The sequence below is a fragment of the Labrus bergylta genome, chromosome 15 (genome assembly GCF_963930695.1).
Source record: "Labrus bergylta chromosome 15, fLabBer1.1, whole genome shotgun sequence".
NCBI classification, from domain to species: domain Eukaryota; kingdom Metazoa; phylum Chordata; class Actinopteri; order Labriformes; family Labridae; genus Labrus; species Labrus bergylta.
Genome location: NC_089209.1, coordinates 1,091,913 through 1,109,205, shown reverse-complemented (window position 1 = coordinate 1,109,205; position 17,293 = coordinate 1,091,913). Strand labels below are relative to the sequence as shown.

The window sequence follows — 17,293 nt, the reverse complement described above, 5'->3', positions numbered from 1 at the left end:
AATATAAATGTAACCACACGTTGTCCTGCCAGCTGCAGATTCCCTCCAGGTTCATAAAGACGGGACGAGCTAGTCATCAGACAAGACGCCGTTTGTTTTTCGGTTCCTGAAAAAGAAAAAAAAGCATCTTCTGGAAGGCGGCCATGTAGTTGACAGCGGCAGCAACAATAATAACGTGTGGTGCTTTTATTTTGAAAGGTGGAGAAACTGGAATTTGGTGATTTTATTTTGAAAGGTGGACAAACTCAAGTGTGCTGCTTTTATTTTGAAGGTGGAGTTAATGCTGACTGCCCTGATTTTTAAGTATCAAAATGTTATTGTTATTCATGAATAAACCTTCATGAAACATTTGAATCATGTGACAGTGAAATAAATTACAAAGTTTTTCTCGTTAACATTTCCCTGTTAATGTTGAATTGCTGTCTGGACTGTTTGTTGGAGCAGGAGCAGAATGACCTGATTCTTTTATAACATCGCCACCTGGTGGACAATCTGCGTCTCACACACACACACAAGTCTGGACACAGAAGCAGCACCTTCATGTTTTCACTTTCACTCAAGAAAACAATCAACATGAACTCCTTATTGCAGGAAAACAGAGTAAAATAAAACGTATGGATGTGTGTCCTCTTACCATATAAATCTTCCACCATTGTTCGTTTTTTTAGCAGTTTGATTACGACATTCATCAATCTGTTTTCTCCTCTTCTCTTTAACCTCTCCTGTCATTCCCCCCTTTGTCCACCAGGTGTCCTCACAGAGTCGCTGTTTGATGTCTCAATGATCCACAGCTCTGCATCTCTCGGTGGTAATCCTTAACACCACCTAGTGGACAGAAAGCAGAACTACATGAAGTGATACTTGATGAACCTGACACTAGCAGATATGTGTTGCCACAGGTTCGACTGGTTTTAGATCTCTTACTGATGTGTTGTTGTTTTTGAACTCAAACTCAGAGGTGAAGAAGGAGAGACGGCGTCCTGACACCAGATGCAGAGAGGAAGGTATTTCTCTAAACACGGGAAGGTGCAAAGTGTCTGACCTGAGGCTAGGACAACAGGCAAGAATCCTACCAGAGAAATCTGTGAGTTGGATGATTATCTTTGTTATCACATGGTGCTGTTAAAAACAAAAATTCTCAGAAACTGTCATGAGCATAAATTTGATATGAATTAACGCAGGTGCACTGTAAAAATGTGTCATCAAAACTGTGCATGAAGTTTAACCTTTATTCAGTTTGTAGATTTGTGATAATCTGCAGCAACGCCAGCGGGTTAACGAGAGTGTGTTTGTCTAATTTATCATCAAGTCAAATTTATTCTTAAAGCACGTTTAAAGCCAAAACAACTCGCGCTGCATTGTTGTGTTAGCATGCTAATGCTAGCGATCTTTATTATGCTGGTATCTTCACACTGCATGTAAATTTACCTGAAATGAGCGTGATCTAGAAACACAGTTAAGCAGTGAGTACAGTATGTTATTCTTCTTTTCTCTAGTCCCTCAATTAAACAACTTTTATACACGAGGGGAGGAGTCAGCCGGCCGTCCGGGCGATGTAAACAAAGTGAAGATAGGACTCTGAAAACTCTGAAAACATCACAGACAGTGGGACTCGGGTGTTACACCCATTGTAGACAGTCATGACTCACAGAGTTATTTTCAGAGCATATACTTGATTTCTAGTGTGAAAAATCACATATTAAGCCTTTAAAGCTGTGCATGAAGTTTAACCTTTATTCAGTTTGTAGGTTTGTGATAATCTGAAGCAATGCCACCGGTTAACGAGAGTGTGTTTGTCTACTTTCTAATCAAGTCAAATTTATTCTTAAAGCACGTTTAAAACAACCAAGGCTGACCACTGAGAGCAGATGGGATAATATGCAGGAAGGATTTCTCCTTTGTATTCCTCACGTTCCTGTTGTCCACACTTCCTTGTCGCTGAGGTTAGAGGTCAGAGCAGGCCGTGTATGAATGAGGAGGTGGCGGTGGTTGTGTCCGATGGTGGAGGCTGGGCGTCAGGCAGGTTGTTGTTATTGGGATGACGCAGTGTGATGGTGATAATCAAATCTATCCAATCCCATCCTTCTCCTCACAGAGAGGCTCCTGTCAGACAGGGATTCAAACCAGGAACCTCCTCACAGCGCTAACCACTGCAGCACTGTGCAGCCTGGGCTGAAAATGGTAAAATTATATGAAGTCATAATTCTTCCTTAAAAATCAGCTATTTGTTAGGACTTGTGTATTGAGATATTTTTGACTAGAAATAAGACTCATACACTTTCTAAGATTTGAGTTCTTGCAGTAAACCCGATCATTGAGATCAAGTTAAACTTTTAAGGCGTACATTAAATTCACAGTTCCTGTGCTTTAGTACAAAAATATGACAAATATTTCACAGGGCGTCATTTCTCAGAACCAGCAGCAGCTTTGATTGTAATCTCAGACTGATGTGTGGAGCTGACGAGGAAGCAGGGGAAGTGAAAAACTGGTTTTAAAGCATGTTAGAAACACAAACACTGAGTCACACTCATCACACACGGCCTCATGGTTCCCAAAAGGCTGCAAAGTCATTTGGACATGGACCAGGTCAATGTGTCGGACGGAAACACGAAGCTGTTTCAGTGATTGTACAACTTCTGGGTCTTTAGCTTTTTCTTAAAGGTGCAGAGAGACTCGATCTGCAGAGTCTGTGTTGTGAATGTCAATGTGAATGTAAGGCTCTGCATTAAAGTCACTTAACTGTTACAAAACACCAAACTGTGCTGTCCCATTTAGGCGACCAAGTCATTATTACAGCACTTGAAAGTTTGTGGTATGTAAGGAACAAGTAGAAACTGTATGTTTTGTGCTGTAAATGTTGTCAACAAACCTGTTTTGTGTGTGTGTGTGTGTGTGAAGATTTGGGCTGTACTATGAATCTGTGCGAGGCCGGAAAGAAAGGAGCCCCTTCCTCTCAAACTTGTTCGTGTGGGGTAGTTGACTGCAAAGCTCAGAGGTGAGATGTGGATCTCTAACTGTCCCTGACTCTTCTCCGTGTCAGCACTCGCGTCACTCAAACTTCTTTAATGTGATGTGTTGTAGTCTAGAGCAGCAACATGGACCAGACTATGCTGAAACTGGACCTGAACCCGGCTGTGTGTCCACCAACAGTGATGGATCCATGGATCTTTTCATTGGTATCAAAGATGGACGGGATCGAGATCATCCAGGGTAAGGCCAAATTACAGATTTACCTAAATAATGTTATTCCAAATCCCTTAGAGCTACGTTCTCAATGGCAACTTCTAAGTCAAGGGTTCTCCAAATCATGGATAAGGCCCAGTCCCAGTTCCATTGCTGTGACCTACCCTCCTTTAAAACAAAACTGCAAAGGGTTGGAGTTGAGCAACTTAACAAAACAGAAATGAAACTTCAACCTTTTTGTGGCTCTTCTCTGATGGGCTAGCTTGAAATAACTGGGGATAGGCCCTGCCAAAATTGCCTACATCTAGTTTAAAATGACCTTGACAGAAAGGGACCTATTTAGAATGGAGTTACAAGGGGTATAGGTTGAACCTAGGAATTGGTTTCAACATCAGTCCTGAACCTGGACCTGAACCCTGGAGCTGTATGTTCATCAACAGAAACCAGTCTATTGTTCGTTTCATTGACTTAAAAGGTGGTCAGCACTCTCCCAATCCAGGGTAAGGCCCAAGTCCCCATGCCAATCCCTTGATCTCAACCCTAGTTTTGAGTGACCTTGACAGAAAAATTACATATTAAACGTTGGTTATCACTTTTAACCCAACCTCTTTCATCATGTACTCAAAGTCCTCTTCTTTCAATTCCTCATTTCTATCAGCATCCAAAAGCAAAGACAGGACTCACACATCAGTGAACGGTCTCTTGATCGTTTTGATGAATTCCAAGGTGGACACCAGTCCAACGATCAACAGTAAGGCTTTAAAGAGGATATTTCATGCAATTCTATTGAGAACCACTAAATGCTTTCATATCTTTTTGAATTTCTTTCTTCTCCACATAGTTTTCCAGAGGGACATAGAAGTTGGCAAAACACAGTCTGCCAAGAAGGATCAAACAGACCTGGACTCCATATTTTTGGTTTGTACTGTACTGTACATGTACCAACGGCACTGTTGCTAATTGAAATACACAGAAAATCAACATTTAATTCTAAAAATAACAAATGGAGGAGCCATGTTGTTTGCCTGGCCGCGAATGTAGTACCAGGGTCGACTGATGTCTGTGTAAATAGGTTCCTCTGGAAGAACAACAGGGGTGTGAATTTTGAGGTGTGTACAGTACATGAGCCACCAGCAGTTAGCAGCGACCACAAAGAAGAAGAAGATATTAGCAGCAAATCAACAGCAACCCAAAATGTCCTCACAGATTGGCCTTTCTGACAGTAAAGCATTGGGTCTCTTAGGAACTCATAGGCACCAAACTTTCTGTTTTTGGAACCTCCTCAGTATGTTACTTCTATCAAGATGCATGGAAGGAATCTGTCTAAACCACAACTACTGGCGGTACACGGCTCTGTCCCCCATACAGATGGCTTAAGCTTCTCTGCTATGCTGATAACAACCAGTTATTCTCGTTAGGCCACAATCTATGTGCTACTCATGGGGATAAACATGCAATGGATTTCCTGGCACATATCATACATCCATCCATCCAACCATTATCTTAACTGCTTTCCCGTTCGGGGTCGCGTGGGGGCTGGAGCCAATCCCAGTTGTCATTGGGCAACAGGCGAGGTTACACCCTGGACTGTTCACCAGTCAATCACAGAGCACATACCATACATTTTGCTGCTATTTGCATCCAGTTGAAGACTCACCGTGCATTATGGGTCCCAAGGCAGTGGAAGGAAGGAACTGCTCCTTACTTTCTCCAAGCCATGGTTATTGATTTGTGTCAGGTATAAACTTAGGTCCACACATTGTTCAGAAGCACAGGTGACTGAAAAGTGAAATGATGATGACTGTTTTGAGCTGATATTAACACACCATGCATGTTGAAAAGGTGTTGTAATGTGCTGCTAGTAGGGTAGTGTCCATGTAGTGTTCAGTTTGCGCTTTGTCTTTTGTGACAAACTTTAGCTTTTTTTTTGTTCTTTTTCCTAGTACTTGAAAATTACATTAATTTTCAGTTACTTTGGTAAGAAAACAAAGCTTACACAGGAAATGAATGTGATTCAATGTCATTCTGTTCCAGCACCTTGAACATTTTCACTTTTGTGAAGAAGGAGTTGACCAGAGATTACCAAGAACACTCAGAGGGTCAAAGTGAAGCTGAGGATGGGATGGGTGGCAACGATTCAGAGCAGAGGAGAACGAGCAGAGAGGCACTAATGAAGATCACACTGGACTTCCTGAGGAGAATGAAATTGAAAAAAATAATGAAATTGGGCAGTCGGGAAAAGGTTTTAAATGACTTGACACAGCTGTAGATAGATTACACATTTTTGCATTAAGGTTACGAATGGTTCTGGACAAAAGTTAGTCCTAATTAGGTTTCCCACACCTGATCAGAGGCACTGCTTGTCAACAGGCAAGGCAGACAACTGCTTGGGGCCCCATACAATTAGAAGGCCCCAAAACAGCCGGCCGAGAATTTGCTAATTTTGCAATGAAGGTAGGAAACCTCCCTAAGGGGTTCATATCAGACAGAACTCACTCTCGTTGACCTGCTGAACGCTGGTTGGCCCTAATCGACCAGTGCACCTCGTAGTCTGGTAAGGATTAAGTAATTTGGAGGTATGAGGAATAATTAAAGGTGAACAATTACTTAATTTCTTTTTCTATAGAAAATGAAGCAAAACTCTGCCAGGCTAAACTTAAGGCGAACCTGAAGAAGAAGTTCCAGTGTGTGTTTGAGGGGATTGCTAAAGCAGGAAACCCAACCCTTCTGAACCAGACCTACACAGAGCTTTACATCACAGAGGGAGGGACTGGAGAGGTCAATGATGAACACGAGGTCAGACAGATTGAAACAGCATCCAGGAAACCACACAGACCAGAAACAACCATCAGAAAAGAAGACATCTTTAAAGCCTCACCTGGAAGAGATGAACCAATCACAAGAGTGATGACAAAGGGAGTGGCTGGCATCGGGAAAACAGTCTTAACACAGAAGTTCACTCTGGACTGGGCTGAAGACAAAGCCAACCAGGACATACAGTTCACATTTCCATTCACTTTCAGAGAGCTGAATGTGCTGAAAGAGAAAAAGTTCAGCCTGTTGGAACTTGTTCATCACTTCTTTACTGAAACCAAAGAAGCAGGAATCTGCAGGTTTGAAGAGTTCCAGGTTGTTTTCATCTTTGATGGTCTGGATGAGTGTCGACTTCCTCTGGACTTTAAAAACAACGAGACCCTGACTGATGTCACAGAGTCCACCTCAGTGGATGTGCTGCTGACTAACCTCATCAGGAGGAAACTGCTTCCCTCTGCTCGTCTCTGGATAACTACACGACCTGCAGCAGCCAATCAGATCCCTCCTGAGTATGTTGACATGGTGACAGAGGTCAGAGGGTTCACTGACCCACAGAAGGAAGAGTACTTCAGGAAGAGATTCAGAGATGAGGAGCAGGCCAACAGAATCATCTCCCACATCAAGACATCCAGAAGCCTCCACATCATGTGCCACATCCCAGTCTTCTGCTGGATCACTGCTACAGTTCTGCAGGATGCGTTCAAAACCAAAGACAAAAGAAAGCTGCCACAGACCCTGACTGAAATGTACACACGCTTTCTAGTAGTTCACTCCAAGCTAGAGAACATCAAGTTCCATGGTGGAGGTGAGACTGATTCGACATGGAGTCCAGAGAGCAGGAAGATGACTGAGTCTCTGGGAAAACTGGCTTTTGAGCAGCTGCAGAAAGGAAACCTGATCTTCTATGACTCTGACCTGACAGAGTGTGGCATCGATATCAGAGCAGCCTCAGTGTACTCAGGAGTGTTCACACAGATCTTCATCGAGGAGAGAGGACTGTACCAGGACAAGGTGTTCTCTTTCGTCCATCTGAGTGTTCAGGAGTTTCTGGCTGCTCTTTATGTCCATCTGACCTTCATCAACTCTGGTGTCAATCTGATGTCAGAAGAACAAACATCATGTTGGAGTAAAATATTTAGAAAAAAGCACAATCAAATACATCTCTACCAGAGTTCTGTTGACAAGGCCCTCCAGAGTCGAAATGGTCATCTGGACTTGTTCCTACGCTTTGTTCTGGGTCTTTCCATGGAGTCCAGTCAGACTCTCCTCCAAGGCCTACTGACACAGACAGGAAGCAGCTTAGAAATGAGACAAACCAAGGACAAAACAGTTGAATACATCAAGATGATGATTAGAGATAGTCCCTGTCCAGAGAGAAGCATCAATCTGTTCCACTGTTTGAATGAACTGAAGGATCATTCTTTGGTGGAGGAGATCCAACAGTACCTTGGAACGGGATGTCTTTCCACAGACAAACTGTCTCCTGCTCAGTGGTCAGGTCTGGTCTTCATCTTACTGACATCAGAAAAAGATCTGGATGTGTTTGACCTGAAGAAATACTCTGCTTCAGAGGAGGCTCTTCTGAGGCTGCTACCAGTGATCAAAGTCTCCAGTGAAGCCCAGTAAGTGTATGCCTTACTAAGCTGTGTACATCAGCAATCCCAGTGTTTGATTTTTTGTGTCGGATGGCTTCAAGTCTCAAAAACCTTTGGCTTCAAATCTAGTTGTCAAGCTTTTCACAAAGAGGTATCCAAACAAACAAAACAAAGCAGAGGCAATATATCCACTGGACTTGGAAAAAAAAACGATTTCACTGAGGTTTGATAGACAAAGAAGCAGTTCCTTGAAATCCTTTAAATTAAATTTGACTTTGATCATCTCAGTATTCCAGTATCCAATCAGAGTAAACAAACGGCTGTGAGAAGGGATGCAGGCTTATAAACATCAAGGCAGCAAGAGGGTTTGAGAGTGAGACTTTGGATTCAGCTATTATAGAAAGATTGATTGGAGGCACATTGATGATTTTTGGTGGTTATCAAGGTTCATCATAAGGAAGTCACTTCCTATAGACCCTATCTAATACACAGTACTGTACACTCCAACGTAACGCATCACCAGCCCATTCCCCCCATTAAGCCTATGTTAATACCTCCAATTTCTGATCAGGGGCGGGATGACTTTGCCCCATCATTTTGCCTCTGTAAATTACACATTTCAGGCTAAATGGCACAACAGAGGCGTAAATAGACCGCATTACATTGGCAGTTTATAAGCATTTGTTGACAATTGCAATAATTTCCCCCATTTACTCGAGTTATCTTAAACTCAAATGTCCAAAATAAATTGTCCAAGCCCTCCACACCTTTGCCGGAACCAAGAGAGAGTTCTTTGCAAAAATATGTTGGTGCAATTTGGCGCAAAAATGTCTTCTATTTTTCCTTAGTCTTGGTGACTGTAACTTATCATGGAGAAAATGTGAAGCCCTGGCCTCAGTTCTCAGTTTGCAGTCCTCTTGCCTGAGAGAGTTGGACCTGAGTAACAATGACCTTCAGGACTTGGGTGTGGAGCTGCTTTCTGGTGGACTGGGAAGCACAAATTGTACACTGGAAATTCTCAGGTGAGAAAACAACTTTTTTGCAATAAGATGTCATGTTAAATGTTTGTTAAAAGCAAAGGTGTCTGCCTTTTGAAAAATGGTAAATGGACTTGAGCTTGTACATTTCTTTTCCAGTCTTCTAACTTCTCAAAGCGCTTTTACACCGTAGGTGACACCTACACGTTCACACACTGATGGTAGAGGCTGCTGGGTAAAGAGTCCATCAGAAGTCACTAATCCTATTGGTACAGATTCTCAGTACACATTCGTACACCACCGACAAAGCAGCGGGAGCAACTTGGGGTAAAGTGTCTTGCTCAAGGACACATCGGACATGTGGCTGCAGGAACTGGTGATCCAACCCCTGACCTTCTGGTTAGGAAACAACCGATACTACAAACTGAGCCACAGCCGCCCAATCTCCAGTTTGGATTTGTTTTTGCATTGATATTACGCTTATGTGTTTAATGTACTGGCAACTGTTTGTGAGCAGAGAAGAGTTTGAAACGCTGTCACCAACACACCAATTTGAAAGCTTTAAAGGCTATGTTCAATTACCTGCTGCTTTCCCAAATGAAATATTTGGACATTACATGGACTTGGTAGCTGGCATGTTGGGGGCATGCTGTCAGTCATCTTTCAAGCAGTAGGTTGGAAGTTCAATCCCAGCTCCTGCAGTCCACATGCCAAAGTGTCCTTGGGCGAGACAATGAAACCCAAATTGCTCCTCCCGGTCGCATTAATATCAGTGTGGGAAGGTGTATGACTGTGATTAGTTGTGGTCACTTTAATCAGCACCCTCTGCCATCAGTGTATGAATGTGGTGTGAATGTATGAGAGTGGCATGCTGTGTAAAACCGCTTTGAGTGGACAGAAGACTAGAAAAGTACAATGAGTACAAGTCCATTCAAGCTAAAGTCAGTTTAACGAATTTGGACATGTCCCACCTTCCTTTCTCTGTCTTTGCAGGCTGTCAGGTTGTCTGATCCAAGAGAAAGGCTGTGCTGCTCTGGTGGCCGCTCTGAAATCCAACCCCTCCCACCTGAGAGAACTGGACCTGAGCTACAACCATCCAGGAGACTCAGGACTGAAGACGCTGTATGCTGGGCTGAAGGATCCAAACTGGAGATTGGACACTCTCAAGTATGGACCAGAAAATGGAGCTTAAACATTGTATTTCTGTAACACTGACACAATCTGAATGTTTTATAACAGCTCAGAACTATATTAGAGGGAGAAGGTTATAAAATGCTATTGCATACTTTATGAAATTGTATATAATATATGTTTCTTAATCCAGGGTGGACCCAAGTGGGGAGCAATGGCTGAAACCCGGTCTAAGGAAGTGTGAGCATCTATGTTGTTTCATTTATATAAAATCAAAAAACAACAATCTGCAGAATAAGTAGTATAGTGCTAAGAGTTTGTCAAGATAACAAGTGTGAATAAAAACTAATGGAACTAATACCATAACATGTCTTTCCTGTCCATCAGATGCCTGTGATCTCACGATGGACCCGAACACAGCAAACAGAAAACTCAAACTATCTCACAACAACAGGAAGGTGATGGCTGTGAGAGAGGAGCAGCCATACCCTGATCATCCAGAGAGATTTGACTACTGTCAGCTGCTGTGCACAAACGGCCTGACTGGTCGCTGTTACTGGGAGGTCGAGTGGGAAGGAAAAGTTCATATCGCAGTCACTTACAAGGAAATCAGAAGGAAAGGGTACAGTGCTGACTGCTGGTTTGGAGGGAGTGATCAGTCATGGAATCTGCACTGCTCAAAAGAACATTACTCTGTTTATCACAATCTCAGAGAAACACTAATCCCTCTGTCCATGACCTCAACAAACAGAGTAGCAGTGTACGTGGACTGTCCTGCTGGCACTCTGTCCTTCTACACCGTCTCCTCTGATGACTCACTGACTCATCTCCACACATTTAACACCACATTCAACAAACTCCTTTACCCTGGGTTTAGGTTTTGGTCTGGACTTGACTCCTCAGTGTCTCTGTGTGAGCTGTAGGAGGGAGTATCTTTGTGTGCAGAGAGAAGCTGCTAACAGGGCTTCAAAACAGACTGTTTCAGATTCAAATCTAAAGAACTGCGCACACTTGTATGTCGGTCGTCTGAATTCTGTCCATCCATTTTCTATCTTTTAACATAGATCGGACCTTGGTGGCAGCAGGCTAAGCAAGTCAACCCAGACATCTTCTCTCTCCTAGGCATCGTTTTCCCACCTCCACCTGGGTATGCCGCCGTGTTCCCATGCCAGATGGGATATATAATCCCTCCAGCGACCTCTGAGAAGCCCCAGGTCTCCTCCGAATTGGGCATGCCATGGATAACCTCCAAAGGGATGCGTCCAGATCCCTGAACCACCTCAACTGACTCCTTTTGATGCAAAGGAGTAAAGACTGGAACTGTGTTGGGTTGAGAGGGGGTCGATGGAGATGCAAAAAGAGAGACGAAATTAAATGATGAAAACATTTGGGGAGCGATAGAGATTCAGATGTGTTACAAGAGCAGGACAAAAATCAGGATGAACCCTGAATATATATTTTTAAGAATTGTGTTTTGCATTATTTACATTTGCATTAGTTTACCATCTTGTACTTTGGACCCAAAACACAAGCAAAGGGGGGAAAGACAAAAGAGTAAATGTGACCATATGGGTTTGCAGAAGCTAATGTGTCGATTAATGCAATTGTAGGCTCGGCAAGATACAATTGTTAATTGCGGTGGTAAAAAAACATGCCTTTAATGAAATATACTTGCTAAATAATAAGCAGCAGAATCTACACTGTACAATCCAATGCAGACTTGTTTCTGTTGCATTTTCTTCCACTGAAGAAACTGGCAGTGAATTCATCTTTATCCATTATCCATTGTTTTTGTTTTTGTCTTTTTCCTTTATTCCCAACAACAGACAGCATTTACAAATGATCTGTATACAAAAAGTTAAAAGTAAAATGTTTTTTGGAGTGGGAAATATCGTGAAATATCTTTCTGATTTTTTGCTTTAAGTTAAATATTTTTGGAAGAAAATTGAGATTGATATTTCTAATATCTAGTGTGTTTTCGTATCTCTTTAATACTCGTTGGTTTCTTCCATAAACAGTGTCGTTTTGTATTTATTTAAATTATAATAAGGGTTTATTTTGAAACACGCATCAATCTTCTTTCCCTCCATTTTTGTGCATCCGGGTCAACAGTATCTTTTTCCGGTGTAAAAACACGCCCACATACACAAACAGCACGCGTTTCACTCTGGTTTCACTGCAGTCGTGGGGTTTAAAAACCTGCTTTAACGGGGTCGTGGGGTTTAAAAAACCTGCTGTAACTGGGTCGTGGGGTTTAAAAAACCTGCTGTAACTGGTTCCGGTTGTGTCGTTAGCCCGGGAAGGCTCGGGCTGAAACGACCAGGATGGTGAAGTGTGTCGTCACCGGGTGTCCGAACCGCTCGGTGGACGTTAACCGGGGGGTCTTCAAACCAACACCGAAGAGGTTCTTCGACTTCCCTAAAGATCCCGCTCGGGTTAAGGTAACGTTTTAAAAACTAACTGGAGCAGAGGGGCTCGGTCTTTGTATCCCCTCTTTATAAAGGTGTTTCCGTTTAACTGGTGACCGTGTCATCTGGTGACTAACACGCTTTGGTTGTCGTGGTTACAACAGCCGTTGAAAACGCATCCCCGCGAATGCTTCTTTTTTTCCACGAAGACGTATCTAATGAATATATTTAAGCATTTTCATTAAAAAATAATAATATTGTAATATTTCAAGTTGTAATATTTCATCTTTAATAAGTTTGTTGTTAAGTCATCTTGCTCTTTATAGCCCTTCAGTAATTCTATTCATGAGAGCAACCCATCCGGGTACTTTGCCCAAACGATGCTGGCCCCGCCCCTTTCTGGGTGAAATCATTCCGTCGGAATGAATGGCGGTTAATGAACAAATTGGGGTGCATTTTTATTTTTTGTGCAGTGACAGAAAAACAGAAAAACTCCCTCTCAGCTTGTTCGTGGCCAGAAGTGGCCACCTCTTGTTTACATTTGCAAAATGCTGTAAAAGTATGTTTTATTAAAGGATTTGTCCACTTTCACCACTTGATTTTTTAAATTTGCTTCAGTCCTTGTCATGAAAACCACAATTTCATTCAAATTCAGAATTTTAACCCTTTAAATGCCTGTTAGATCACAATATGCTAATGATGTAAAAAGGGAGAAAAGTGTAAAATCACAATTTTTTTACCAAATAATACATGTTACCTGAATATTTTTTTTAACTATCATTGCAGCTAAATGTATGTCAACAATCAGCAGTACCAATGATTTTTATGCATCACTATTTTCTTGTGCAGTGACAGAAAAACCCTCTCAGCTTGTTCGTGGCCACCTCTTGTTTATATTCTGAAAATACTATAAAATGTATATATATTAAAGGATTTGTCCACTTTCACCTCTTGATTTTTTTTTATTTGCTTTGCTTTGCTGAACATGAAAGTCAAAAATGTAATAAATTCCAGAATTTTAACCCTTTAAATACCAGTTAGATTACATATTACCACTATCTTTCCAGAGAAAAAAGAGAGAAAGTTGTAATTTTTTCACATAACATTGATGAAACCAAATTTTTTTTAATGATCATTGCAGGTTAGTAACAGTGACAAAGATTATATATATATTTTGCATTATTACTTCTTTTGAGCAGTGACTAAAAAGACAAAAACTCCCACTTGCCGTGTTAGAGGCGAAAAACATTTTCTTTGTTTTTACAAAATGCTAGAAAAATACCACATAAGATTATGTTCTACTATCAACAGTTGATTTTTTTAGAAGTGTGTTTCAATGAGTATTTGTGTGTACGTGCGTGTGTGTGTGTGTGTGTGTGTGCATTCTCAAGACCGGCAGGATGTGCAAACCACTGTAGAGTGGTCCTTGCAGAGACACTCCACAGCTGGAGGTGCTGTTCAGCTGTGGTTGCTGTTCAACAGAGAGGTAAACATGACTCTGTCCAAACCTTTTCAAATAAGTCGCTGGCATCAAATTCAAAATGGGCATGAAATATTCCAAAAAGCAATAATTGTTGTCAGTTTGGAGATTTGAGCTGTTCATGATAATACATTTCATTATTGATCATTGACTGGGGTTAAGCTACACCAGATATTTGTACGACAACAATGATGTCACAGTTAACGGCCAGTGAGTGAGTGACTAGTGTCCGAAATGCTTTGAATGTTTGATAAATAAGTGCATTATATAATAATTATATGTATATATTATCCACTACATACAACGCACTATATAGGGAGTAGGGGATGAGTGAGTGATTTGGGACACAACCCATTACTTATCGTACATGTCACGTAGCACATGAATACCTTCATCCATCTTGGGTAGAAGATGACTCTTCTTCTAGTGCAGAGGATTTCTCCCCATCTTCACTCTCCGAGCGTGTCACACAGTCAAGTGCTTGAAGCAGTGAATATGACCTTCTTGCCATCTTGCCAGAGCCAAAATGATCTGGGAGCTGTTAGGCTTACTTATAGAATTCGTATTGACTGCACCTGCATGAACTCCAGGACAGGTTTCTAAACAGTGCCAGAGTTTGTTTTCGTTTCCCCTGCAGCTGAACCTTTGACCTCTGCAACATGTCCTGTGATCTTTTTTATTTTGGAGAGTAGATATTTGGGTGTGTAAGGGCTATTGTGTAGATGTGTGTGGCATTTTTTATGAAAAGAAAAAAGCTAAAGATGCTTTCAACATGTGCATCAAAGACAAGTGTGTCTGGGAAACTCAAAGCTCAATAACCTGCATCAACAGAAATACATCATCATTTCTTTAACTCTATCTTGCTAATACATATTTGTGCTGCACACACAATTTGTTTTTCATGCACAGACACAAATCATTAACTGACATCCTTATGATCACACCGACGTCAAAATTGTGTAATTAATTTGCTCCATTGGAGTGCAGTATGCCATCATACGCCCCTACTGGAAACTGAGAATATTACATGAAATTGCTCCCTTGGCCAGAAATGAATAAATAACATAATCTGGTAAATAAAAAACATTAAAAACTACAATTTCCAAGTGTTGAGTTTATAATAAAAGCCATTTTGCCATGATTTTTATTCTGTAAATAACAAGGAATGAAAACGTGGTTTGAATGGGTGTCAATGGGCCAAACGTGGCCACGATAGAGCCGGAAGTGACGTTCGACTGCTCTTATGAATTATAACATTTAGTATTGATTAGCTAAATCCTCTACACTGACCTTGTAATCATTTCAAAACATCCCATCGATGATGTCGTTGTTTAGATTTGGCTGGCGGCGCTTCGGGAGACGGACAGAGATGAGCTGACGGAGCAGCACCAGATCTGTGAAGACCACTTCCTGCCAGACGACGTCACCAGCAACGGCATCAACCCTGCTGCCATTCCCATCATGCCCCCCTACCTGGACGGGCAGCTGGGCCTCATCAGCCCCTGGACGGCCGAGTCCTCGGAGGAGGAGGAGGAGGAGGAGGAGGAGGAGCAGTGGGGGACAGGAGGCTGTGAAGAAGAAGAAGAAGAGGAGGAGGAGGAGGAGGATGAAGGTGGAGATGCTGCTGCACCACAGCAGGTGTGGACTCTGTTTGATGTTTGAAGCTTCCTGCAGTAAGAGACTTGTGATAAAGCTCCTCAGGTGGATTTGTGGGGTTATTGTTTTTTCTTCTTCTTCTGTATCCGGGGTATAAAAACATCAGAACTCTCCACATGTTGATCTGAGTCTTTCTCTCCATCTTACAGGATCACGATCAGGGATGTTTTAAAATCCCTCCTGAGCCTCGGACCACCAGGTAACAGAGTCTCCAGAGCCTCGGGAAGCTCGTCTTATAATGTTGAACTGTTTTTTCTCACGGGGTTGTTGTTGTTGCTGCCGCTGCCGCCGCTGCTGCTCCTGCTGCTGCTGCTGCTGACGGAGACTGTTTTTAATGAAAATGTTTTGTTGTGGTTTTCTTTCAGTCCTGCAGCGCCGCAGACCAAACCCTGGATCAGGTCCAAAGGGGTGAGACAAGGTGAGCACTGATTTAAAGGTCCTATATTCTTCTTTTCCTGGTTTTATCTGCTCTTTAGTGTGTTTTCTAAGTGTCCTGTGCATGTTTAGTCACATCTATGAGCAAAAATTCAAAGTCCGCGGAAACGCGGCTTCTCCTACGTCCTCCTGTTAGCTGTAGCATTAGCTGCATGTAACGCTCGGTTCTAGCCCCCCTCGATAAAAATGTGTCAGTGCGATGTCATTGTCAGTGTGAGATCACTGATCTAAGCCCATTGGCTCGTTGTGGCCCAGCAGCTCATGTTGCACGCCCGTTAACTTCTGTAGCACGCCCACGATATGCCGTAGCCTGCGGTAGCACAGTAGTGCTAAGGTGCTAATGTTTATGCTCCCCTCGGAGCCAAAGTGGCTGCATTCCAAATATGGTAAAAGAGGCGGGACATTTCCGAGAAGCGTGCTGAGCGACTGACCAATAACGACAGAGCAGATCAGCAGACCAATCAGAGCAGACTTGGCCCATGTGGGGTCTAACAGTGTGGGCTCAACAGAGTGTAGCTGACGGACTCAGAGCAGAGAGGGAGCAAGGAGGAGCAGTTCATGAAAACAGACACTTTTTAAAAACTTTATCTATTGTGAACGTACAAAAGTAGGAACATAGATTAAATACATGAACCTCAAAAAGGGCAGATTATGGACTCTTTAAAGTGTGTGAGGAGGAGGGGGGCAGAGGGGTGTGTCACACTTTACTCCACACACACTCCACATACTGTCCTTAAAATAATGTAAACAAATATTTGACAAATTCTGAGATACACATGAATTGAATGTTTGAGTTGTAAAATCTGCATGTTTGATTTTCCCTCTAACGTGTGTGTGTGTGTGTGTGTGTGTGTGTAGATGTGTCTCTGGGCACGCTGACTCGTGGTTTCCTCGAGTTGCTGCAGTCGTCTCCTGACGGCTGCGTGGACATCCATCAGGCGATGATGAGGCTTCAGACGCGCCGCCGCCGAGTCTACGACATCACCAATGTCCTGGACGGCATCAACCTCATCGAGAAACAGTCCAAGAACAAAGTCAAGTGGACGTGAGTCGTGAAGTCGTCTAGAGGTCGTTTGAGTCGTCTAGAGGTCGTTTGAGTCGTCTAGAGGTCGTTTGAGTCAGCCAGCTGCTTTTAGTTTTCCATCATCGTACACTGGACAGAGAGCGGCGTCCTTCAGCAGGATGAGGCGCCCTCTGCTTTGAGTATCAGACATCTCACAGGCATCATGAGAAGGATCTGAAACTGAGCTCCTGTTACATTTTCAACACACACACATTATTATTCCACTCTGTAGACGCTCCCTGCGTCCTCCAGTCATTGTGTGACGAGGCCGATAGAATCCGTCCCGCTCAGAAGCCGGCTCCTATTCATAGCTTTCTCTTTCTCTCTCTCTGTCTCTCTCTCTCTCGCTCTCTGTCTCTCTCTCTCTCTCTCTCGCTCTCTGTCTCTCTCTCTGTCTCTCTCTCTCTCTCTCTCGCTCTCTGTCTCTCTCTCTCTCTCTCTCGCTCTCTGTCTCTCTCTCTGTCTCTCTCTCTCTCTCTCTCGCTCTCTGTCTCTCTCTCTGTCTCTCTCTCTCTCTCTCTCGCTCTCTGTCTCTCTCGCTCTCTGTCTCT

At 42.8% G+C, this 17,293-nt stretch overlaps 2 protein-coding genes across 3 annotated transcripts in view; both read left to right on the top strand.

Moving 5' to 3' along the window:
* Nucleotides 1–939: 939 nt before the first annotated feature.
* Nucleotides 940–10,755, top strand: LOC110002136 (protein NLRC3-like). 2 transcript variants are annotated; one of them, XM_065963877.1, is made up of 11 exons: nt 940–1,084; nt 2,096–2,181; nt 2,899–2,995; nt 3,082–3,210; nt 3,842–3,934; nt 4,025–4,101; nt 5,810–7,619; nt 8,441–8,614; nt 9,563–9,736; nt 9,894–9,940; nt 10,088–10,755. In XM_065963877.1, the coding sequence occupies exons 3-11, from the start codon at nt 2,913–2,915 to the stop codon at nt 10,621–10,623; spliced, it is 3,123 nt and encodes a 1,040-aa protein (XP_065819949.1). In that variant the 5' UTR covers nt 940–1,084; nt 2,096–2,181; nt 2,899–2,912; the 3' UTR covers nt 10,624–10,755. The 2 variants fall into 2 exon arrangements, with proteins under 2 accessions (XP_065819949.1, XP_020513446.2); XM_020657790.2 differs by lacking the exons at nt 940–1,084; nt 2,096–2,181; nt 2,899–2,995; ... (1 more) ...; nt 3,842–3,934; nt 4,025–4,101 and adding an exon at nt 4,146–5,414.
* Nucleotides 10,756–10,770: 15 nt separating this feature from the next.
* Nucleotides 10,771–17,293, top strand: part of LOC110002134 (transcription factor E2F2) — a gene marked incomplete in the record, with an annotated part of 8,241 nt that continues 1,718 nt past the window's right edge. Inside the window, 5 exon segments of the mRNA XM_065963878.1 lie at nt 10,771–12,141; nt 14,924–15,226; nt 15,394–15,443; nt 15,610–15,662; nt 16,538–16,724. Coding sequence (XP_065819950.1) covers nt 12,025–12,141; nt 14,924–15,226; nt 15,394–15,443; nt 15,610–15,662; nt 16,538–16,724 — 710 coding nt within the window.